Raw genomic sequence first — 26722 nt, 5'->3', positions numbered from 1 at the left:
AGTCATGGGCAAAAATATGGGCACCCTTGCAATTCACTCAGAAAATGCAACACTTCTCTCAGAAAATGTTTCCAATTGCAAATGTTTTGGTATTTACATCCTTAGTGATTTTGTTTGCACTGCAACACCACACAAAAAAAACAGAGTAGAAAAGCTATTACAACAAACTTGATCAGATTTCACAAAGAACTCAAAAATTGTCTGGACAAAATTATTGGCAGCTTGTCAAAATTGTAAGAAATAATTATTTTCAACCATGTGATGCTTCTGTAACTTGTATTTAGACACACCTGTGGCAAGTAAACAGGTGTGAAAAAAATATAGTAATCACACTTGCAACCAGTTGCACTCAAACTTTGTGTTGTGTGTCACACTGAATATGGAGAAAATAGAGAAGTGTATCGAGTTGTCTGTAGATTTGAGAGAAAAAAATTGTGGAAAAACATGGACAATCTCAAGGTTACAAGTCCGTCTCCAGAGATCTTAAATGTTCCTGTGTCCACTGTGCACAATATCATCAAAAGGTTTACAGCCCATGGCACTGTAGCTCTGTGGACGTGGATGGATAAACAAAATTAACGAAAAATTATTATTGAATGCTGGATGAAGAAGCCCGATTAACTTCCAAACAAATTCAAGCTGATCTGCAGACACAGGGTACAACAGTACAGTACAACAGTGTCAGCTCCCACTATCAGTCATCATCTGATTGAACTGCTGACACAGGAAGACTGGAGTTTGCCAAAACGTATGTAACAAAACCACAATCCTTTTGGGAAAACGTACTGTGGACCGATGAGACTAAAGTAAAGTTTTTAGTGAAGGACATCATGGCACTGCTTACAGAAAAAGAAACAAGGGTTGCTTCTGGAACTGGATGCCTTGACTATGTGAACGGTATCATAAAATCAGTTGATTACCAAATTTTGGGACGCAATGTAGTGGCCAGTGTCAGAAAGCTGCTTCTCCACCAGAGGTCATGGGTCTTCCAGCAAGACAATGACCCAAAACACACTTTAAAAAGCACTTAGAAATAGTAACAACAAAGTGCTGGAGATATCTGTAATGGCCAGCAATTAGTCCAAATCTGAATGACCTGGAGCCATTTGCAAAAGAAGAGTGGTCTGAATTTCCAGTAGAGAGGTGCAAGAAACTCAATCATGGTTACAGGAAGCGATTGATTTCAGTTCTTTTTTCCAAATGGGGTGCTACAAATATTAAATAAAGGGTGCCAATAATTTTGTCCAGTGCGGAATTGTATCAGATTTGACTTTTGTTCTCTGTTTTTTGGGTTGTTTAAAATTAACATGTGAGTTACAAAACATTTGCAACTGCAACAATTTTTTAACAGAAGGGTTGCATTTTCTGACAGAATTGCAAGGGTGCCGATATTTTTGGCCATGACTGTATTCTATGAGTTATCATAAATATATAATGTAATGCAGTAAACATAACAAAATGCTGATATTGAGTGTATGTAGATTAGTATATATAGAGATGTATTCTGCTTACCAAGTTGGAGTGCTCCTTTTATCTGGTCAAGTCCTGATTTCCGCTCAGCTTCATTCCTGAAGCGGCGACGTATAGTGGGGAACACTTTAGTCTCCCATGCTTTAACAAGCAGGGCATAGTGATCCTCCTGGAAAAGAAGAAATTGAGCTAAGTACAGGGTTATGGAAATTCAGATACAAAGAAGTTTCACCTAGACAAATTGTCTCACTCTTGGCATATCATCATCCTCCTCATCGTCACTCTCATCATCAGTGATAGGTGGAGGGTGGGGGTCAGGGCCAGAGGTCACAAGATTCTCATAACTCAGTTCAAGTTTGTAGTAGCAGGAAGCATCACTGCTATATTCTAAGAACCAGGAATAATAAGAAGAGAAAATGAGATGAAGTATAAACCTGTAATCATAAATAAGCAGTGTTTCAAGTAAATACGTTTTTAAATGTACTGCATCAGTATTTTGAAATAGCAGAGAAAGTTCTACAGTACTACAGTCTCAACCGTGAGAGATGGGCCTTACGTGGCTGCGTGGTAGACACTGCTGCAATGCGACAAGGAGGTCCATGTGAGCCAGAATCAGATGCAACACTGGCACCAGCATCGTTGTCACTGTCTGAAGCCATGGCAAAAGGTAAGGCCTCAAAATTGGCACTAATCTCCTCTGAAAGGTCCATGCAGAGGTCGGCTGCATTTCTGTGCGCCTGCCCCTCGGCATATGCGAATGGCCGGCACCCAAAGTTAGCACGAACTTTTGTGTTCTAGAAATATCCAGACAGGGAAGTATTAAATGATTCTTACAATCTAAAAACACCACCCCAATCTTATCATTTAAGTTTCTATCTCTCTGATAGGTCTGTGTTTTTTATCCTAACAATGGCATCCTTACTCGCATCAACACCTCGACACAGTGAGAGTTTCTAGAAATGTCTACAAAATTACAATTTTACTCCAGATCTTTATCTCATTAATTTATCCAGATTAATTAATTACAGCTGGACTTAAAACCACTAAACAGTCAAGTGTCTATTTTTGAGCCTGAACAAATGGAGGTACCCTGTAAAAATGGCTGTAATTTCTAAATAATTCATGCAATATATATTGCAAAGGTACACAAACACATTCCTCAAATAAACTGAATATAAGTCTACACATTCATCATATTATATTGTAATTGCATCATTTAAAGAATATTATGAAAATTGTATCACTGTCAACTTTTTTTTAGCTTCAACAAAGTAAATCATAAATTAACTACTAAAAATGGATTAAACCCACACCACCAATGTAATATGAGACCCCTACACTACAAACTCATAGTAATCTATATTTTAGCTGAAGGCTGTTTCTTTATAGTAAAAAGAGTTGAGTGTTACTTATTAACCTTCTTTTGGATGTGGACCAGGGGCCACATTCCTCCAGCTACATCCTCTAGGTAAGGGCTAAGGCGCTGACCACAGTAGGTGAAGTACACCCTTCCCTTTGGGGCCTGGCCAGGTGGAGGTGGTGTGCCCTCCATATGCTCCCAGCCTATTCCAGCAACATTTCCTGAACAGGCAATGTAAGAAAATACATTTCTGACAAAATTAAGCAGAATGCTAATATATTAGCTGGTGGGACAAATTTGTCATGAATATACCATGCATCAGATGACAAGAAAGACTGATATTTTTAAAGATGACAAACATTCCATCTCACCAGGAAGCAGAGCCACATCCAGCCTTACACTCTTCCACTGGAGCAAACTGGAGCCATTATAGTGTACAGCCCGCCCATTACTGGAGTGGGGTAAAAGAGAAAATATTATATATATATATATATATATATATATATATATATATATATATATATATATATATATATATATACAGTACAGACCAAAAGTTTGGACACACCTTCTCATTCAAAGAGTTTTCTTTATTTTCATGACTATGAAAATTGTAGATTCACACTGAAGGCATCAAAACTATGAATTAACACATGTGGAATTATATATAGAATTATATACATAACAAAAAAGTGTGAAACAACTGAAAAATGTCATATTCTAGGTTCTTCAAAGTACCCACCTTTTGCTTTGATTACTGCTTTGCACACTCTTGGCATTCTCTTGATGAGCTTCAAGAGGTAGTCACCTGAAATGGTCTTCCAACAGTCTTGAAGGAGTTCCCAGAGATGCTTAGCACTTGTTGGCCCTTTTGCCTTCACTCTGCGGTCCAGCTCACCACAAACCATCTGTGGAGGCCAGGTCATCTGGCGCAGCACCCCATCACTCTCCTTCTTGGTCAAATAGCCCTTACACAGCCTGGAGGTGTGTTTGGGGTCATTGTCCTGTTGAAAAATAAATGATGGTCCAACTAAACACAAACCGGATGGAATAGCATGCCGCTGCAAGATGCTGTGGTAGCCATGCTGGTTCAGTATGCCTTCGATTTTGAATAAATCCCCAACAGTGTCACCAGCAAAGCACCCCCACACCATCACACCTCCTCCTCCATGCTTCACGGTGGGAACCAGGCATGTAGAGTCCATCCGTTCACCTTTTTGCGTCGCACAAAGACACGGTGGTTGGAACCAAAGATCTCAAATTTGGACTCATCATACCAAAGCACAGATTTCCAGTGGTCTAATGTCCATTCCTTGTGTTCTTTAGCCCAAACAAGTCTCTTCTGCTTGTTGCCTTTCTTTAGCAGTGGTTTCCTAGCAGATATTCTACCATGAAGGCCTGATTCACACAGTCTCCTCTTAACAGTTGTTGTAGAGATGTGTCTGCTGCTAGAACTCTGTGTGCCATTGACCTGGTCTCTAATCTGAGCTGCTGTTAACCTGCGATTTCTGAGGCTGGTGACTTTTGGTCTTCCTTTCCTGGGGCGGTCCGCATGTGAGCCAGTTTCTTTGTAGCGCTTGATGGTTTTTGTGACTACACTTGGGGACACTTTCAAAGTTTTCCCAATTTTTCGGACTGACTGACCTTCATTTTTTTAAAGTAATGATGGCCACGTTTCTCTGTACTTAGCTGCTTTTTTCTTGCCATAATACAAATTCTAACAGTCTATTCAGTAGGACTATCAGCTGTGTATCCACCTGACTTCTGCACAACACAACTGATGGTCCCAACCCCATTTATAAGGCAAGAAATCACACTTATTAAACCTGACAGGGCACACCTGTGAAGTGAAAACCATTTCAGGTGACTACCTCTTGAAGCTCATCAAGAGAATTCCAAGAGTGTGCAAAGCAGTTATTTTTACGTTTTTGTTATGTATATAATTCCACATGTGTTAATTCATAGTTTTGATGCCTTCAGTGTGAATCTACAATTTTCATAGTCATGAAAATAAAGAATACTCTTTGAATGAGAAGGTGTGTCCAAACTTTTGGTCTCTACTCTATATATATATATATATATATATATATATATATATATATATATATATATATATATATATATATATATAAATTACTATTTATATTTATTTACTTTAATTTATGACACATTTTAAAATGCACAGTTTTGTTCAATTTCTTTCCACCACCTAATTTATGTATATTGTATCATTACACAGCTGCAGTTTATCATCACATACACACACACACACACACACACACACAGGAACCTGGTTATGTCGTCGGCCTAGGGGGTCGCCAAAAAGCGTCGAGATAACCGATGATCGAGATAAACGAAAACCAACATGGCGGCAATATATTAACGTGCTTGAAATTTTTTTATGTACATTAACAAATGTTAATAAATGAGAATGTGCATGCATGTGTTTTTGGAGGTTTTTTTACACAACAGCGATGCCGCGATTTGTAAAAATGTACATACATGTTGGTTAACAACAAAAGTCATATGTGCACCAACTAACAGCAAAGATTTACCAGTATACAATACAGACCACCGTCGATTCGCAATACAAACCTTTATTATATTCTCCAACATTACAAACACAAAGATCGCTCACAAAATCACAAAAAACGTGCGGGGTGTAGTTTGTTTTTATGAAAAGCTAACCAGTGTCAACATTAAATTCTCGAGTCATTTCACTCTGACACACAGCTCTGGAAAGTCTCCTACACCTGTAGCATCTGTAAGGCTTGAATTTTTTCGCCACTTCCGCGAGTTGTTCTGCGGCTGCACAGTGCCGTCTCACTACCATATTTTCACGTATATAAGATACACCCTGGGTGAGGGGTATGTAAAACTTTCTATAAGACGTGTCGTATATACGCGAAAATACGGTATTGAGATGGTGACATTGCAAAAGCCAGCGATTGGTTAAGTGGCAAATTTGTCCCCCCTTGTGGTCGAGATATTAGGGTTCGGCGACATATAAGAATTGACATAACATACATATATATATATATATATATAGTTTTTTATCTAATTCTTTGTAAAAATAATAATAGATGGGTTGCAGTCAGCAATTCTGAGAAGGATAATAAGATAAAAAAACACCAACAACAACAACAAAAAAAAAAGAGTACTTGTGAAAGAGACAGGTGCCAACAGGATTGGTCCAAGCGCCATCTCTCTTTTCTGCTTCTGTGGTAAAGCCAAAAGACACAATTGGCCCGCTGTCATCATCCGAATCTCCATAGGACACTATTTCTAATTCCCAGTAAAATGACGGTGCCTGAAATACACAAATATAATGACACTTATTTCAAAATAAAAATATTTGCTATTGCCTTAGAAATGCATAAACAATTATTAAAAGAAAATAAATCTCAATTCTTCATACAAACAGAAGGTTTGTAAAACAAAGGCTATGCTCTGTGTACTTTATACGAAGGTGTTGTTTGTTTTTCAGTATCTGCTCTAAAATAGCTACCTGAACAGGAACTGCTGAAGTAGCATAAATAAAAGTGCCTCTAGGTAGACCACCTCCAGCACTGGGGTCTGCTAGAAAGGTCACAGAGGTCTGGTGAGATGAAAACATACAGGCACGCACTGGTGGGAAAACACGTGATGGACACCATGTGATTTGCTTGGGCTGAAAGGAGAAAGACACAGGACAAACACATTCATACCATTTAAAATGTAATGCTTCTTTAAAATGCTTCTATAGAGATTGAACTGATAAGTTGACAGATTCTTTCTATTAATACTAAAAGATAATTCTCCAAACAGCTTTAGTAATTAATGTTATCAAATAGTACAGGTTTATTCATGAACAAATAATTGTAAACATTTTAAAGATTCATTCATTTATACTAAAAATGCTGTATTTCAATCTTTTGAACATCTCCCACCTGTCTTCTATCAATCTGGAGGGGAGGAGGTGGAGGAGGAGGACGAGCGCAATCACGATACAACATTCTTAGTCTTTCACACTGAGCCTCCACCATGCCCAGCCGCTCGCCTACATACACACAAAAAATTTCCAACTTCAACACTTACGGTAAAACTTGAGATAACAAAAATATAATAAAATCACAAGATCACGTCCACCTCCACGTCAGCTGATGTTATTGAGTTTTGATTTGTCTCTGGATATTTAGATGGCTATTAATAGGATAAACATGCAAACTCTTCAACCTGTTGAGAAAAATTCAAAATCAAAGTTAAATGAAAAATGTTTAGGTTTATTTTGCTCCTTAAAACTACATAAACTTTTAAAACAAAAGTACGTCAAGGACTTACACCATCCTTCCATGGTATGTTTGTTTATTAGAGCTAAATTAACAATTTTTATGGTCAACTATTATTTCTATTGTCACATTTTTAATATAACAAACCTCAAATAACAAAGTCACAACAATTTAAATACACTGCCCATCCAAAAAAGAAGTCACACACTCTAATATTTCATTGGACCGCCTTTAGTTTTGATAACGGCACGCATTCGCTGTGGCATTGTTTCGATAAGCTTCTCCAGTGAATCCTGCCATTGTCATCTTGGAATATGCCCATGCTATCAGGGAAGAAAGAATCGCTTGATGGAATAACTTGGTCATTTAGTATATTCAGGTCATTCTTTGGGCAATTTGCTGAACCGAGACCTGACCAACTGCAGCTAATAAGTGGTTTTCTTAAGGCTACACATCTGTTTATTCCCAATCCCTTGAATTCCCTTCACACTGTGTGTGTGAAAATGTTCTTAATTTTACTAATAAGAATAGCAGTGAGTTCTACTTTTGTTTTAATTACGATTTGATTTCACCAAATGTTTGTGATTCAAGATTTATTTCTGACCACATTTCTACCTCGAAGATGAAGGATCCTCACTGTCCTTCCAGTTTTTAATAATGTGTTGGACAGTTCTTAACCCAATTTTAGTAGTTTCAGAAATATCCTTAGATATTTTCTTTGCTTGATGATGCCAATAATTTGACCCTTCTGAAACAGATTAACATCTTTTCCACAACCTCAGGATGTGTCTTCTGACATGGTTGTTTAAGAAATGAGAAGATACTCACTGCATCAGTTAGTGTTAAATAACTTGTTGCCAGCTGAAACATAATCATCCACGCAGTAATTATCCAATGGGGGGCTCTCTTACCGATTTGCTTTGTTAAATCCAGGTGGTTATTTATTTTGGACGAGCAGTGTATTTTGTCCAAAGAGTAAAAAAAAAGAAAAAAAATGTACCGTATTTTTCGGACTATAAGCCGCTACTTTTTTCCCCACGTTTTGAACCCCGCGGTTTAAACAACGAAGCAGCTAATTTATGAATTTTTCCTGTGTGTTTCCCGGTTCCACAAACTTCAAGCCAAAAAAAACTGAACCCCATAAAATTAGACCAATGAAATTTCCGAACGGAAACAAAAAAAAAAAACGCACCTCACCTGTTTTCTGAGCTGCACGGCATCGGGAGAAAAAACTTTTTTTTTTAATGCACGACGATGCCAAAAGATAAACTTCAGAGAGAAATAGTTGTGAAAGGAAGGAGGAAGACAGTGAACAATGACTTTCGTGGTAGGCTACTGTTTAGATACAAGCCGTTGTAACGCGTTGAGTCTGGGTGAAGGGAGAGCTCGTTAACTCCAGTTACAACAGAAATCATATAAGCACAGACAGGTTTCCAAAACTCATGCTTTTTAATTTTTCTTGGCAACAGCGTTACGGGTTAGTCAAAGAAACTTAGAAATGAGCATCAGAAAATAATAAGGACATATTCCTCGGTCTCCACACATGCAGTAATAGCGGAAAAATGTGGCGGCAGGATGTTCCCAAAATACCGCTATGCTCCTAATGGAAGCGCAACATATTTCACCCGTTACACCGTGTAACAGACACTGTCTTTCGTTAAAGTCTGTGTAAAGTTAATTAGTTTCAGTGTAGTTTCAGGCTTATAGACAGGTGCGGCTTATTTATGTTCAAAATAAAAATCTTTGTCAAATTTAGTGGGTGCAGCTTATATATGGATGCGCTATATAGTTTGGAAATTACGGAAATTATTAAGTGAAAATTTAAGTGGAAAAATAATATAAGTACAGCCTGTAATACAGTAACATGTACAATTACCTCTAGAAACACAAACTTTTGTTTTTTAGGGTCTCACATCACACATATTCTACTCAAACACTACCGATAGGAAGAAAACAAAACAAAAACAGAAAACCATAAATATTACTAGAAAAACTAAATAAATTATCTACTCGTTGCTATTTTGTCATACACTCCTCAGCCATGCATCAAAACCACTGACACGTAAATAAAATTAATCATCTCATTTCAATAACAAATTCCAAAAGGTGTGGGATATGAAGCTTCATGAAGCTAAAATGGATGGTCGTGTGATTCTCTGTGCATTGTTCTTCTGGGAAAACTGAGTCCAGTCAGTATTACTTTGACACATTGCACCTAAACATTTTTGTAGAGTGGCCTCTTTAAGGAGCATAATGCACCCTGTCACACTCCTAATTCATTCATAGATAGTTTAGAGGATGAAGATTTTAAGGTGTTGGCTTCACCTTCACATTCCACAGATTTTAATCAGATCAAGCATCTGTGGAATGTGCTTAACAAACAAGTCTGATTCAAGTCTGAATTTTCCTTAAAATAGGTCAATCAAACTCCTTGTAGTTCATTGCTTCATTTTATTCTATTTCTTGTTTTCCTGTTATACTTTTCTGAATACTTCATGTAACACATATGTGTATAATTTTAAAACTTTTTACACACTAGACAGAAAATAAATTAAAATGAACACCTACCAGGACTACATTCCTGTGCCACTAAGTTTAGAACCTCTACAGCAGCAGGACATTGCTGGATAAACTCCTCACAAAACGAACTGTCCTCCAGCAGCTGAGCCATAACCAGACATGCTCTGTCAAAGAAGACACACACACACACACACACACACACACACACACACACACACACACACACACACACAAATATGAATATTAGTGACACAGTCTTGGCTTTCAGTGTTATCTCTGCAGAAAAGTCTTATTAGGTAAAAAAATTAAAAATCGCAAATGAACAGTAGCTGTTTACCTTATTACTGAGTATTATATATATATATATATATATATATATATATATATATATATATATATATATATATATATATATACAGTGAGGAAAATAAGTATTTGAACACCCTGCTATTTTGCAAGTTCTCCCACTTAGAAATCATGGAGGGGTCTGAAATTGTCATCGTAGGTGCATGTCCACTGTGAGAGACATAATCTAAAAAAAAAAATCCAGAAATCACAATATATGATTTTTAAACTATTTATTTGTATGATACAGCTGCAAATAAGTATTTGAACACCTGAGAAAGTCAATGTTAATATTTGGTACAGTAGCCTTTGTTTGCAATTACAGAGGTCAAAGCGTTTCCTGTAGTTTTTCACCAGGTTTGCACACACTGCAGGAGGGATTTTGGCCCACTCCTCCACACAGATCTTCTCTAGATCAGTCAGGTTTCTGGCCTGTCGCTGAGAAACACGGAGTTTAAGCTCCTCCAAAGATTCTCTATTGGGTTTAGGTCTGAGACTGGCTAGGCCACGCCAGAACCTTGATATGCTTCTTACAGAGCCACTCCTTGGTTATCCTGGCTGTGTGCTTGGTCATTGTCATGTTGGAAGACCCAGCCTCGACCCATCTTCAATGCTCTAACTGAGGGAAGGAGGTTGTTCCCCAAAATCTCGCAATACATGGCCCCGGTCATCCTCTTCTTAATACAGTGCAGTCGCCCTGTCCCATGTGCAGAAAAACACCCCCAAAGCATGATGCTACCACCCCCATGCTTCACAGTAGGGATGGTGTTCTTGGGATGGTACTCATCATTCTTCTTCCCCCAAAAACGTTTAGTGAAATTATGACCCAAAAGTTATATTTTGGTCTCATCTGACCACATGACTTTCTCCCATGACTCCTCTGGATCATCCAAATGGTCATTAGCAAACTTAAGACGTGCCTGGACATGTGCTGGTTTAAGCAGGGGAACCTTCCGTGCCATGCATGACGTCTTAGTGTATTACCAACAGTAACCTTGGAAACGGTGGTCCCAGCTCTTTTCAGGTCATTGACCAGCTCCTCCCGTGTAGTTCTGGGCTGATTTCTCACCTTCCTTAGGATCATTGAGACCCCACGAGGTGAGATCTTGCATGGAGCCCCAGTCCGAGGAGATTGACAGTCATGTTTAGCTTCTTCCATTTTCTAATGATTGCTCCAACAGTGGACCTTTTTTCACCAAGCTGCTTGGCAATTTCCCCGTAGCCCTTTCCAGCCTTGTGGAGGTGTACAATTTTGTCTCTAGTGTCTTTGGACAGCTCTTTGGTCTTGGCCATGTTAGTAGTTGGATTCTTACTAATTGTATGGGGTGGACAGGTGTCTTTATGCAGCTAACGACCTTAAACAGGTGCATCTAATTTAGGATAATAAATGTAGTGGAGGTGGACATTTTAAAGGCAGAATAACAGGTCTTTGAGGGTCAGAATTCTAGCTGATAGACAGGTGTTCAAATACTTATTTGCAGCTGTATCATACAAATAAATAGTTTAAAAATCATATATTGTGATTTCTGGATTTTTTTTAGATTATGTCTCTCACAGTGGACATGCACCTACGATGACAATTTCAGACCCCTACCTTTTTAATTTTTTAATGCAACATGAAGAGTGCTTGTTGCCTAAAATATGTGAGTTTATTTACAATTGGGCAACCCTAAATTTACCCTCTCTAACAAATGGAAAATATCAAGATGTTTCAAAATATTTAGATCATCCTAAACTGAGAAGAACAAAATTTGTATTTCTACCATTATAGTCTTAATGAAAGTAGAGGAGAGTCTATAAACATCAGCTGCACGTTTGGAAACACAGGAAGTTGAATTTTTGGGTGATTACCCACAATAACCCATAATACAATGGTTACAAATCCAAACCATTTATATTTATTAGGGTTGCAGAAGCCAGTGCACTCTCAGTGCCTGTCCCAAGCCCGGATAAATGGGGAGGGTTGTGTTAGGAAGAGCATCCAGCGTAAAAATGTGCCAAATCGAACATGCGGATCATGAATGCGGATGATCCGCTGTAGCGACCCCTAATGGGAGAAGCCGAAAAAAGATGTCTAATGTCTGCACGGCCTGCTAACATAAAACATTCCAAAACATTTTTAATCACTTTCTTAACATCATTCCCACTGTATGTAAGGTGTTCAGCCTGGCAAAAAGGTAAAGCTTGGTAAAGATTTGAGTGTAACTTACTTCAGGATAAAACTTTCTAGCTTCGTCACAAAATGTATAATGGCAGGCAGATCTAGTAATTTGTTATAAACGATGATTAATTTAGTAAAGGTTAGTAAATTAATTAAAACTGACTCTTTAGGAATTCCACTGATTCTCACTGAAAACCTAAGATACATTTTTAAGTAAAGATAGCACTTAATAAAAAACAGAGCCCTTGATATTTTTCTTATTTTAGTGACCCATTAACAACAGTTATGTTCCCATTATTTGAAATGGCCTCACAATTAGTGTTTAAGACATGGACTCAATCTTTAGGTCTAGGCCTATTATTTTTAGACAAGCCTTTCGGTTAAATCCTTTATCTTGTAGGTAAAGGTGAAGATTTGGAGATAGAGATGCATAGCAAAGTTTTTGTAAACTACCATTTGGATGCCTTTATGCTTAAAGCACTATATAAATAACCATTTAATTGAATTACCTAGTCCTTATCTCAGCCAGCAGACGCACTGCAGCCATGACAGGGCTAGAGCAATCTCCAGAGGCTGGTAGAGAGGTGTGAATGGAAAGACTGCCCTCCTGTGGTAGCAGCATTGAATGCACTGCCTGCACTACCTTCTCAGTAATGGAAAGCTTATGGAGTGGCAAAGCCTAAAACAGAAAGAGGCATTTGCATGTAGATATGTGTAGATAAAACCTTTAGATAGTAAACCTCATTAGAAAATAAAGGTTAAATAAGACATTTTTAAGATTAAAAGAGGCTTTACATTTCAGTGTACTAGGAAAGTTACCCATTCCTTTAAGTACCGTCAGAGCCACTATAAAAATCTTCATGTATCTAGATTGATAATGCCAAAAAAAACAAAGACCTCCGTCATTGTGTTACCTCTGACCGTAGTGTTGAGAGGCGGGAGATGGGTACAGTCAAGATGTCAGAAGCCTTACAATCACGACGATAATCACAAGAAGGGAACTTCACTGTAGCGATGCCTTCCTGCTCATTAATGGATGTGACCACACCAACACTGTCCTGCAACCCCATTCCTACTACCTTTAAAATATAAATAAGAGCTTAATTGTAAAAAAAATAAAATAAAATAAAATTGTTATTAAAATATTATTATTACAAAAAGTTTTTTGTGCCATTCTGTGGTCTAACCTGCACCTCTGAGCCGATTTTGATGGTCTCTTTGAAGCCACCTAGAGCACACAGTGCTGCCACAGCCTGTCGACTGATTGCTTGCAGCTTGGCTAGCTTTCTGCCACTGCTAATTCCATTCTCTAAGATGCTCTCTGCATATTTACCCAATTGAGGTATGTACATCAGAGCCCTTGACAGTACCTGTTACATGTGAAACATGCAAGTTCAGGCATGTCAAAGGAAAATAATTTGTGCAAATAAACTAATACAATTTTAATTAAAAAAAAATTAATTAATTAATTAGAGGTTGTAAATATAGAAAAATCTTAATAAATCTAATGAAAGTTAAACCTTTTCTGCTGTAGTTGTCCAAATCTGAGCAGTGTTTGACTCTGGTGCGGTAAGAAGACTGTGCAACAAAGCAATGACTTCCGCAGCCATGCTGTTTGCTACATGGCCACTGATAAATGGACGGACTGGGTCAGACCTGAGACAAGAAAAATATACAAATAGTGCAATAAATATGGTTTTAAAATGATTTGCTTGCACAGTAGAGGAACATATCCTCTTGTGAATCCTTTAAAGTATTTGCAATGTTTTGCATTATTTTTTATGCATTTATATCAGAGAGAAGAATGAGTGCATGTTTTTGCATGTGAATGCATGATGCACCGCTGTCATAGGCTAAAAAATAAGCTGTCATCAAACAGGGTTGATATCCAACAAGGCACATGTAAGCACAAGACATATTTACACTAAAGCAGTCCAGAGTGTTTTATTTATTTCACCCTGAACAGTTCAATAAACATTCATTAAGCACAAATCTCCAAATGTTACCAAATGTTTTCTACCTGGAGAGTTCTGCATTCCTGTCTCTGCACACTGCACTCTGGGCACTTTTCTTCTTGTCTCCAGCAGCACTTCCCCCTGAAGTTTCTTGAATTTGAGTTTCCACTGGGGGCCCCACACTCACAATGAGACCTGACTGAGCCCACTTAATGGCCTTACGCAAGGCGGCTGATGCCTCTTCTGTGACCACCTCACAGCATCCAGTCTTTAGGGAGAAAAAGATGACGTGAAGTCAATAAAAAGCCATTCTGCTCTTAGGTAAAAAGTAAAACTAGGTCAAAATACTTTAATGAATAAAGCTTTACATGACTATAAGGATAAAAAAGAATTAGTAGCACTTAATATTTTTAACATAAGTAGTTTAACGCTGTATTCACAATTGACCATTTTCAATGTTTACCAAAGTTCAGTGTTAACCAAATGTACTATTCACAACACATTGCATAGTTCACTGTTAACATTCAATTATAATCATGCAGGCAGAATTGACCTTGGTCATGTCTCTGTCCATTTTCACCACCTTGTCCATGTTGGCTCCAGTTCCAAGTCGAAAAGGACGCCCCTCTGAGCTACTGCAGAAACATTTGCATAATAAATGAGCTTTTGAAACACCAGAGATGTTAGAAAGTATTTAAAAAAGTATGCCAAAATTAAATCCCAAAACATCAGTATGATGTACAGGCATAGGCTAATTCAAAACATAGCATTCTGTATCTTTTATTCTGTATCTTTTTGAATCAGCTATATTGTAAAGCTATAAAAAGATAAGAATCAACAGCTATAGTTAATTCAGATAGAATAGTTAAATACACTGCCTTTGGCCTTCACCTCACTGCATCATCAGGAAGTATAATATTTACCTGAGTAATGGCTGAAGTACTTCATGGGAAGATTGGTCTTCTCTCTTGTGTATGAAGATGGAGAGTTTACCATCCACTGCTTCACCCTCTTCTATTACATCTTTTTCTGTCTTGACATTGCCCATGGGGTTAGCCCAGATTAATCTGGTATCTGGCTCAGAGGAAGCAGGTGAAAGCAGGGTCTGGCTGCCTAAAAGTAAACGAAACATTGAGCAAAGAACAATATATTTTTCAGTAATAATAATAAAACTTAATTTTACGATACAAAAAGTAAGAACATAGCTGGAGGGCTACATATTAGGGTCTGTTCAGTGGCAGATGTCTGTGCTGCTTCTAGCTGATTTTTTTTTTTTTTTTTTTTAAATGTGCCCTAAATGCAACAATTGGGAATTGAGCCCTAAATATTTTGTTTGTAGGAAACTATGAACTCTAATGTCTCACCTCCATTAAGGCCAAGAGACTGCACACAGCACACACAAAAAAATGAAGGTAAAGGAAAGTGCCTGAAAGTACAAATGCTTTGTCGCTTCAGACTGAATGCTCCCTCTAAACATTAGTACATTGTTGTACCTTCTTGTTTGTACCTTTAAAAAAACAATTATGCACCCCTAGTGATAGAAATTTACCCTTATGTAATTGTATAGTTAAAATTACAAACTGATATTTTTCCATAAGTAATCTCATTGATGTTCTGCTGAACTGATTTGTATTAGAAACGTGTTACTTCAGAGTACATTTGCATGTGGCGATTTAATTCCTTTTTAAAAATAATACAAAATCGTACCAATGTTCAGAGGTACATTGCTGTACCTTGCTAGGAGCAGCTGGGGTGACAAAGCATCTGCACATCTGCACATTCCTGTACCTTGATTTTTCTGTGTGCATCAGACAGCTGTGATTGCTAATGCCACAAACAAACACATTCTAATCACAGCACATGCTAATCAACCACAGCCTTCAACTGAGTCTAAAAACCCGAAACTGTGCCTGCTGTAACTCGCACATCTCCCTGAGGTGTTACACCCGCTCACCCCAGGTAGGACCCACCTCACTATAGACTGCTTCCCCTGAAGTGGCTTGGTCAGATAAGTTAACACAGTTTGCATCAGGTCATGCAGGCAATGATGATCTATTTCATATAGAAACATGCAATTTCCAAGAGCAGAGATGAATTCTGAGGTAAGGCTAGCACACGTTTCTGCTAGACAACCCTAAGCATATAGGCAGTTTGACAAATCTTAAAAATAGGCTTCATAAAGTTCACAACAACTTCTAAATCCAGTGTGTTATGGAACGCTGACCTGCCATCGTAAGGGATATTGTGGCACACTGCTACCTATAACAGAGCACACTCTATGTAGAGGACAGCAAAAGTTAGCTGAAGGGCACAAAAAATAATGGTTTAATATATTTTAATGTAATTAATCAGGCATAACATTATGAGCGGTGAAGTGAAGAACAGTGATTATCTCTTCATAATGGCACCTGTTAGTGTGTGGGATTTATTAGGAATCAAGTGAACATTTTGTGAACATTTGGTCTGTTAGAAGCTGGAAAATTAGGGAAGTGTACGGATTTGAAGGAGCTTGATCAGCTTGAAAGATTGTGGCGTCTAGACGACTGGGGCAGAGCATCTCCAAAGCTGCAGCTCTTGTGGGATGTTCCCAGTCTGCAGTGGTCAGTATCTATCAAAAGTGTTCCAAGGAAGAAACAGTGGTGAACCGGCGACAGGGTCATGATGCACATGGGGAGCGAAAGCTGGCCCACGTGGTCCGATCCAACAGACGAGCTAGTGAAGAAGTTCCATTAACTTCTTCAGTAGCTCGTCTGTTGGATGCTGTTGATGCTCGACAGGTCGGGACTGTTTCGGCAGCAAAAGGGGGACCAAAATAATATTATGCAGGTGGTCATAATGTTATGCCTGGTTGGTGTACGATCATTGTGCATGATTTTCGATACTTTTAAATGGATGTTCTTCACTAAAAAGAAAAGAAACTAGAAAAATCTGTCATTATATCACCCTAAAAAGACCTTTTGACTCAGCAGCATAGCGTGCCAATCTTGCAAGCACATACCAGTTCCTTAAGTGCATTCTTTTGAATAAGCTGTCAGCTGAGAGAAAGAGCAAAAGCTGTGGTGTCATGCCACAACCAGGCTGCATCCATTAGCAAGTTAGTCACCATTATGTTACCATATCGAATTCTGCCAGAGAGCTACACTTGTAAACAGCAATCTTTCTGTGTATCTTAAAAACTTGTGTTCGCTACATTTTGTCTCTGCCTGTAAAAATACTGATAAATTATACAGGTTACTCCATTATTCCATTATTCCATTATTTAATCCTGCTTTCACCTGGCACTACATAGTCCGCAAGTTTAGCCAAGAGAAGCGCTGCAATGCGGGACGCCGGGTCACTGGCATCTTCTTGATCTGTATCTGTGACACTGAGGAAGTAGCTCCAAGGAGGCAAAGCCACATTGCCACAGTCTTCCACGCTCATAAGAGGAAGAGCAGCACGGCACAGCTGTAGGATAATCAGCACCAGTTTAGGGGAAGGACGTTGGTCCAGCAGCAGTGACAGAAGCTTGGAAACGCAGGCTGGCTGGCTCAGAATTGCTTTGCCTATATTGCTCCTGTTATTGTTAAAAACAAACAAACAAACAAAGAAATTGTAAAAAATACAAAAAATCTCCAATTATTATTATTATAATTATTATTATTATAATTAATATTATAATTATTATTACATTATTATTACATTACTGCAACAAAACATTAGCACTTATTCAAAGTCTTTGTATAGACACCACCTTACTACTTACCTAGACAAGTCATTCAGTAGACTAAGTACATCTTGTAGGGCATCATTTCCAGCTGCTTGGTTACCAGAGCATTCTGTAGCTCTTGCGAGGTGATTGGTCAACAGACTGGATACCTGCCGAGCTAATCCAGAATGAACTGCATCTGAGGAACCACCTAAAAATTAAAGATCAAATAATAAATACTTTTCAGTTTATATTAAATAGCATCGCTTTCTTGGTGCTTTGTTTACAGCATGCTCCTTTTCTAAGCAAGAAGAAACATTAACAAACACACACCATATGAAAAAAAGTTGACACCCGACCATAAGATTTCATGTGATTTTAAACATCACATTCTACATTTAGTCCCTATTTGCTGTTATAATAACCTCCATTCTTCTGGTATGATATCCCACAATTTTTTTACAGTGTGACTGTAATGTTTCTGTTTGTGCTCATGCAGCCAGAAGGGCAGTAAAGTCAGGTACTGATTTAGGGTGAAGAGACCAGTCAGTGTTTACATTCTTCTATTCTAACCCATGTAAACTTATTTATTCAGAGAGCTGGCTTTGTACACAGGGGCATTTTCATGCTAAAACAGGTTAGGATCTCCTAGTTAACGTGAACAGAAAAAGTAATTTTACCAGATCTAAAGACATCTGAATTTGTGTTTGAGGAAAAACCACAAATGGTTGGAAAATCAATTGTCCCAATACTTTTGTACATATAATGTAGGAGTAGTTGGTAGAAATGGGGTTGCAGGTCTTCACCCCTTGAATAAAAAGCCATCAGTAGAAAGATTCTTTTAAACCCCACATAAATTAACTGTAGGACTAAAACAATTCCTCGAGTAACTCAAATAATTCAAATAAAAAAAAGCTTTGAGACAAACTATGTGCCGCAATGATTAGTTTAGTCCATTTAACTACACACGGAGCACTGTGTTTCCCCAGGGATCATTATTACTGATGCACCAACCACTACACTCTGGACCGCTCTGGGTTCTCATTTATAAACATTGTGCACACGTTTCCAGCCCACTTTCCACGCAAAGGTTGTGCTCGCGATCCGTGTTGCCAATTCCCCTTCTCACCTTGTGTTGTGTGGCTCAGAGTTTACTTACAGAAGCACTTTTTCCTGTCAAGTTTGTTTTTTAAGAAATCACAAACTTTCCGTGAAAGTGGCGTACGCACATTTTCAGCCTGGTTTACGCCACGTTTATAAATGAGACCCCTGGAGAGTTAACACAGAAGACTGCAGAATGAAAAAGGAGGAATGGAGAGAAAACAGCGAGGGGCGAGAAGAAGATTCAGAACTAATTTATAATTTGTAATTTGAAATAGATTTTTATATTTTTATGTATATATTTGATCCCCGCTCAGGGAACCAACCCCAGCCACTCTTAGTGCCGGTCACAAGCCGGATAAATTGGGGAGGGTTGCGTTAGGAAGGGCATCCAGCGTAAAAATGTGCCAAATCAAACACGCAGATGATTCGCTGTGGCGACCCCTGATGGGAGAAGCCAAAAGAACGTTTTATTTACAGTATATATTTGTATTTTGATGTAATTTGGCAGTTAAGTGCACTACATGGGTTTAGTTTTAACAGATAGATAAGGGAACAAATTACCTGTTAATTCTAAGAGACCCATCTCATTTTCTCTTGTATATTTAGTGTTGCTCTTTAATAAAGAAAAAATACTCTTGTCCAATTACTTGATTAATCGATGGACTAATTATTAAAATACTCGATAACTAAAATAATTGATAGCTGCAGCCCTAATTTACTGTTAATAAATATACAATTTTTTTGTAATTACAGCTACAACTCCACAAAAAGATGCTGTTTTAAATGTATATAAAAACAGAATGCAATGAATTGCAAATCTCATAAACCAATATTTCATTAACAATAGATCATAGAAAACATGTTTAAACTGAGGAAATGTACCATTTTAAGAGACAAATACGGTCATATGAAATATAATGGCTGCAACATGTCTAAAGGATTTGGGTCTGGGTCATTTTAACCACTGTGTTTTATCCACTCTTATTTTAACAGCAGTCTATATATGTTTGAGATCTGAGGAGACCAATTGCTGCAGTTGTGAGACAGGAATGCTGTTCTATTCATGTCTGATACAGGATTCTACCTGCTCAACAGTCTGTGTAGTTTGTTTTCTATTGATGAAAGGTCTGGAATGCAGGCAGGCCAGTTCAGCACCCAGATTCAACTACAGTGAAGCCCTGATGTAATAGATGCAGTATGCGATTTAGCATTGTCTTACGGAAATATACAAGGCACTGATAGTCTATGGTTTAAAATAATAATAATAATAATAATAATAATAATAATTTAGATTTGTATGATCACAGAACAGCTCCCAATTGGCCTCTGACCATTTAAAATGAACTTTTGAACAAAGAAGATGGTGATGTTTCTGGATCATGTCCACATATGGCATTTTCTCTGCATGAGATCACTCTAACCTGCATTTGTGAATGGCACAGCAAAGTGTGTTCACAGAATGATTTCAGGAGGTGTTTCTGAGCTCATGCAGGATTTCCATTATAGAATCATGCCAGTTTTTATGCACTGCTGCCTGAGGGCCCTAAAGATCACAGACATTCAATATATGCAATCTTTTGATGAATTCTGTACTGTAAATGATAAGATTTTCAAAGTCTTTGCAATTTTATGTTGATGAACATAATTCTGAAAATTTTCCAAAAAATTGTAGACACAGTTTCTTGCAGATTGATGAGCCTCTGCCCTTCTGAGAGATCCAGCCTCTCAAAAATAGTTGTAAAATGTTCCTTCACCTGTTTTGAAGCTATTTTGACAATAATGGCTGTATGTTGCGATATTTGAGAGAGAGAGAGAGAGAGAGAGAGAGAGAGAGAAAGTGCATAGTTAAAATCTCAGGGGAAGTGGCTAATTACAAGGTTGTTTAGTCTCTGCCTCCCACTTTTTGCACATTTTTTATTATTATTATTAAATTTAAGAACATACAAAACAATGCTGGAGTATAAAGAAAATAACCAAAGTAAGCGCATTGTCACTGTGGCTACTCACTCCGAAGAAGAAATACAAGTTGTACTGCATTGTTTTGTGAATCGCCAAAACACTAGTGATATGGATTCTTAAGCATTTTATGTACAGCTTCAAGAATCTCTCTTTAAAGTAGAAAATCCTGACAATTCTGCATAGTGAGGAAGCGAATAAATGAAGGATGGAAAAAATTATTAAAATATTTATATAAAAATTAAGATATTTGTTAAAATATGTAACACACACACACATATATACACACACATACACACACCTGTATTAGCCAAATAGGGTCTAACAATTATAAACTTTTTAATTAAAATTTAATTACATTTTATTTCATGAATTTAATTTGTGGCAATGTTTAGCATTAATTTGATTTATTCTATTTTATTTTTCTACAAAATATTATTTTATATATTATTTAACCAAGCAGGCATTTTATTTTAAATTGTTTATTTTAACAATTGATGTTCACAAATTTTAATAATAATAAAAAACTGTGGTTCTAATAATATTAATATTAATAATAAAATATATGTATATATATATATATATATATATATATATATGATATAATTATAACTTTTTAATAACTTTTATATTTAATAAAAATTTCTTTTTATGATTTAATACAAATTTATTATTAAAATGATAGCAATCAAATTGAGGCATAAAACAACAATGCATTAACAACCCTAATGGGAGAATCCGAAAGAAAGTTTATAATATAATACTGTAAAATAATAGAATTATTCAAACAAATTTGACAATCACACAAATTTAATTTGTGATTAAATAGTTAGTTTTAATAATATATTCATTTTTTTATTACTTTGCGTAAAAGAAAAATCATTATCTGTATGTATGTTGTATGTTTTTTATTTTACTTTGAGAAGCACATTGTACTGTACTTTTTTCAACTCTTATTTTGACAAATTGCATTGAAGACTTTGTATCTTGTAATTATACTGTGCTTTACCTTTATGTAAAATAATATTGTATTAAGTTAAAGTAATATTTTGCTTTAATGACAGCTTTACTGTCAAGCAGATATTACACAGTGGCACATTTAATATTTAATTTCTGGCATCAGTTGTATAGGATATTTTCAGCATTGTTAATTACCTTCCACTTTCTCCCACTCAATGCAGCGATTGGCAAGCACTTGGAATGCAGCCCAGGCCATCGTGGCAACCTTCTGCTTCTTGGTTTGTTTCTCATTGGAGCTGCAATCTCTTTGGCTACTAAGACTGCAAAGCTGGTCCATCAACTGAACCAGACCACTGCGTACCAGACATTGCTCCTCACTCCTAAAGATGGAAGAAAAATGTACATGTAGGCTGTAAACCATGACAGCATTGCAAGGCTTCATTACAATTAGTGTTTGCGGTTCTGGCTTTGGCGAAACAGCAACAGCTAGAAATAATGCACATGCAGATTAATAGCACGCAAGCAAGTGGTTTTGCACAATCCATCATAGGTTATAAGTTTACATACGTCTTGCAGAATCTGCAAAATGTTAAGAAAAAATAATGGTGATCATCAAAATAAGCTGTTTCACAAAGGAGATGTTTATATATAATCCAAACCGAATTTACACAGTTCAAAACTTAATTCTTAATACAATGTGTTGTTAATACTTAATAATCAATACTTGGATGATCAAAAACTAATTGAATGTTTTGTGATAGTTGTCCCTTTCTGTAGATTTCAACATTTAAACTGTACATGCATACTAATAATCAAGAGCTGCATTTATATGTACAATATGTTCACACAAAATCTGTTGTTTGTTTTGTTCACAGAAGGTCACATGAGGTTATTACTTGGATTATAGAAGTTGGCATAAAAACCAAACAATTGTAATTTGGGTCCTAATAACTAAAAACAAACAGAATGTGGGAAAACCTTTCAAAAAGTTCTCCCAAACTGTACAGTTGATCACTTGCCTGGTGTAAGGGATGGTGCAGAGAAGGCCGATGCTGTTGGCACAGGCAATAGGATAGCGGGCACACAGGGACACAACAGAGGTCATAGTCTGTCCAAAGGCCTCCTGAACCTGTCCCACCATGCCACCACAGGTCAGCTCCTGAATCCTAAAGTGAGGCATTACAAATGGAACAGATTTACAGACTCATAACACCTGAAATCAACAATAAAACTCTAAAGAGCTTTAATGAACATCTCAGTGACAAAGAATTTGGGTAAGAACTCCTCCATACCTGGGCCCACCCTGCAGCACCATGGTGACAGGACCCACAAGGTGAGTTACTCCGCCGACTCGAACAGCAGTGGTGAGGAGCTCTCTCATGTGGACCAGAGCTTGCTTCCTGGTGCAACCTCTTCTCCAGCGTGTCTGAGCTGCTGCTAGAAAACTCCTACTAGACACCTGTACAAGATCATATGTTTATAAAATTAAATATTAAATGTATAACACACACACACTTATATACACATCTGTATTACCCAAATGGGGTCTAACAAATGTAAACTATTTAATTAAAATGTCCATTTATTACATTTTATTTAATGAATTTAATTTGTGACAATTTAATTCATTACTCAATTTAATCAATATAATAATTAGTATTGCATTAATTTCATTTACTCTATTTTTGTTACAATTTTTTTATTTAAAAAATATTATTATTTAACTAAGTAGACATTCTATTTTAAATTGTTCAAAGAAAATTTAAATTGTTGATGTTCACTAAAGTATATAATAATAAACTTCTTTAATAAAGCAATATAGCAATTTTATGGTTTGCATTTCATCCCCCAAAATTGGAACCAAACCATAACTTAAAAGTCGAGGTATGTACCAAAACATGTATTTTGTGTACCGTTACACTCTTAGGAGTAGAAAAAAAATGTAATTAATGCTTCAGCTTGGTGAGAACATAATCAGCATACTCACTGCATGGTCAGGGCTGGTCCCTATGAAGGCAAACAGCTGTCCCAGCAGCACACTGTAAGTTGGTTTTTCACTACTGTCTTCAGCTGCCAGAGATTGCAGCAGTGTAAACGAGCTACTTCTGTTACCGGTAGGGTGAGGGCGTCTCCTACAATTATTAAATAACATTCATTTTTTATTTGCCTGTACCTTTACTGGTATGCTCACAACTTTACACTGTGTACAATACACACATAAATGAATAAATAAATAATGATATAAACAGACATATATACAACATGCACACATTAATCTCCTGCTTTACCACAGTTCGAATCTTACACCCACGGCTTATCATGGAATTGCATTTGCCACATAACTTATTTGTTTGGCTGAATTTCCCGTTCTCTCGTGGGGTGGCGTTGATTTTTCCGCCACTTTCGCGAGTTCTTCTGCGGCTGCACCGAGATAACCGACGTTAAATGGCAAATTTTTCCCCCCTTGTGCTCGAGATATTAGGGTTCGGCGACATAAAAAAAGTCGACATAACCGAAAAAGAAATGCTTAGAAAAAGCGAGAATTTGGCGGTTCCACTTCAAAAACGTCGACTTAATAGGGTTGTCGAGTTAACCGACATATATATATATATATATATATAGTGTTGAGTACAACAGCCAGGTTACATTTTAATTTTCAATGATCAACTAGGTTTAGGGTACATAATTACACCTTACCTCTGTGTTGCGTGTGTGAACTCCAGATCCTGGTTTGCTATCATTTCCAAGTCAGAGGGAGCAGACATACTTCGCAGGAAAACTGGCTGCCTCACCATTCCAGTCTTTGTATCTGACACCAGTTTACAGGCTGGAAGCAATTTGTACAGTCCAGGGTTTATAATCAGACTTTTTAGTATAGACTGCGATGGAAGCTTAGTGTCAGTAATGAGACTCGTATGTAACAAGAGATATAACACAAATTGAAAACATACTGCTTTACATGCATAGTGTCGAAAGTTAATCAGAACAAAAAATTGAATGGATTAATGTTACATGGATCATATGAAATGCTTTTAGGTTGTATCTGTGGCCATTATGGAGGTGCAAGCTCAGATTTTGTATGGCGTGTTTAGATCTGTCCTATAAAAACCTCAGTTCTAGGTCATCTAGATATTCTACACAACCACACTTTGTCATTGCTCTACACCTCACTCATACTGTGTGTGTACCAGGATTATGATTTCAACCAAACAGTTCTCAGTGTTAAAAAGACATCATGCAAGACAAGCTTATCTTGAAGCCCAAGCACAAATGTCAGTGACAAAAGCCTATCAAATCTATTGAAGGTGAAGCACGGTGGCCAATTGTGCAAATATCCTTAAGAAATAATTCCCAAACCAAATGATCATTCATCATGTATACGGAGAGAGCATGCAAAAATGGTCCTATAAGTCTGTCTCATATATATATTAATACATTTTTATGCAAAATATTATGTACACATTATATTATGTAAAAGTGAAACAGACAGCTCTATTGAAAAGGTACTTTGTGTATAAGGAATGAAAATTACCTGGTGAGCTTGTAGGTGTTGATGTTAAGCTTCCGCAGTGTGGAGAAATCGTGACATGGAGCAGTAGTTCTGAGCGATTCATTAAGCTTTTTAGTAGAGCTCTCGTTTTGACCAGAGGCACAACACACCTGGAGTGCTGCATAGAACTAACCTCCTGAAAAAAGATCTCCCTAATGTTTGCACACAAAAACACACACAATTTATTATGGGTTATATTATGGGTTATATCACAAAGCCAAAGTATCCTAAATTTATACCTGGGCTTGTCAAATTCAACCCACAATGATCAGTCATACTCATAGAGATATAAATATTTGGAAGACATTAAAGGAAACAACAGGCCATGCTTTTTAAGCAGATAACTTGTTGCTAATAATCAAAACCTGCTGGTTAAATTTGTAAAAAAAAAAATAAATAAAAATAGAGCATGGCAAAAGAAAGAATTGGGAAAAAACTTACATCTACCTTAATTATTCTGCTTCAAAACAGATTTTTTCCTTTGTTGTCATAGTTACAAGATAACAAAAAAGCCAACCCCATAAAAGAAAATTAATGAGCAATCCAGCTGCCGTTTTCCTGTTGTTATACCACATGTGCACAACCTGTACAAGTGACTGATTTTTGCTTGTTACAAATAGACGGCTACTAAATAAATGGAAATTCACAGTACTCTGGATAATAATTGAATGTATTATTATCTATTATTTTTAACTCATAATTTACTGCAAAGACAAAATCTCAATATGAAAGTGTTTCATATCATTTAAATTACTTTTGAAAAAGATTGTACCTTAATGCAACTACAGCATTTTCCACATCACTCCAGTCTAATAGAACCTCCTTCAGAGTACACAGAAGTTCAAGCTCCTTCATTTTACTCTGTAAAGACACAAAAATATCAATTCTCTTTATACAATACATTCATTTAATTTAGCAATCGCTCACAGTACCTCCAAAGTCTATTATGACTTTTGGAGAAAATCGCACACACATTTAACCACAATTATAAAACTAATCAGGCTAATTGGCAGCAGGACAGTAAACATCGTTGAGTATCTTAGAGACTCAGAAGTAAAGGTGGGCAGAGGTTCATCAATCTGCAAAAAAAACTGTCTATAAATTCTGTAACAATTTCAAAATATTATTCTAGAAAATTATTTTTGATAATAAATGATTATTTATTATTGGCCAAAGCCCAGACTGAGGCAAAGTGGAAGACGTTTCTGTGATCAGATGAATAAAAATATTAAATACTATTTTTACAAAACCATTAATGCCATGGTTTTCAAAATAGTACATTTTCTCAGTTTAAACATTGGATCTGTTTTTTATGTTCTATTCTGAATTAAATTTAGGATTATGAGAGCTGCGAATCAACACACACAGACACACACACACACTGG

At 36.9% G+C, this 26722-nt stretch overlaps 1 protein-coding gene across 7 annotated transcripts in view; it reads right to left on the bottom strand.

Annotated features, from left to right (window-relative positions):
• The window catches only part of LOC124381024 (probable E3 ubiquitin-protein ligase HECTD4), a 91408-nt gene that overhangs the window by 28466 nt on the left and 36220 nt on the right, over positions 1-26722 (bottom strand). For 5 of the 7 annotated variants that reach the window (XM_046842397.1, XM_046842399.1, XM_046842398.1 and 2 more), the window contains exons 28-52: positions 26110-26198; positions 25320-25489; positions 24485-24614; positions 23775-23919; positions 23080-23246; positions 22807-22953; positions 21983-22167; positions 17825-17978; positions 17355-17635; positions 15003-15192; positions 14633-14714; positions 14145-14347; positions 13645-13780; positions 13312-13494; positions 13039-13203; positions 12634-12803; positions 9667-9782; positions 6760-6869; positions 6339-6500; positions 5992-6140; positions 3202-3281; positions 2888-3051; positions 2027-2264; positions 1721-1857; positions 1513-1639 (exon numbers count right to left, since the gene is read on the bottom strand). In XM_046842397.1, the coding sequence (XP_046698353.1) occupies positions 1513-1639; positions 1721-1857; positions 2027-2264; positions 2888-3051; positions 3202-3281; positions 5992-6140; positions 6339-6500; positions 6760-6869; positions 9667-9782; positions 12634-12803; positions 13039-13203; positions 13312-13494; positions 13645-13780; positions 14145-14347; positions 14633-14714; positions 15003-15192; positions 17355-17635; positions 17825-17978; positions 21983-22167; positions 22807-22953; positions 23080-23246; positions 23775-23919; positions 24485-24614; positions 25320-25489; positions 26110-26198 (3880 nt within the window). The remainder of the gene's footprint in view (positions 1-1512; positions 1640-1720; positions 1858-2026; positions 2265-2887; positions 3052-3201; positions 3282-5991; positions 6141-6338; positions 6501-6759; positions 6870-9666; positions 9783-12633; positions 12804-13038; positions 13204-13311; positions 13495-13644; positions 13781-14144; positions 14348-14632; positions 14715-15002; positions 15193-17354; positions 17636-17824; positions 17979-21982; positions 22168-22806; positions 22954-23079; positions 23247-23774; positions 23920-24484; positions 24615-25319; positions 25490-26109; positions 26199-26722) is intronic. The other 2 variants (XM_046842400.1, XM_046842402.1) reach the window with 2 other exon arrangements.

This window comes from Silurus meridionalis, chromosome 27 (genome assembly GCF_014805685.1).
Source record: "Silurus meridionalis isolate SWU-2019-XX chromosome 27, ASM1480568v1, whole genome shotgun sequence".
NCBI classification, from domain to species: Eukaryota; Metazoa; Chordata; class Actinopteri; order Siluriformes; family Siluridae; genus Silurus; species Silurus meridionalis.
This window is presented reverse-complemented; position numbering and strand designations above follow the sequence as displayed.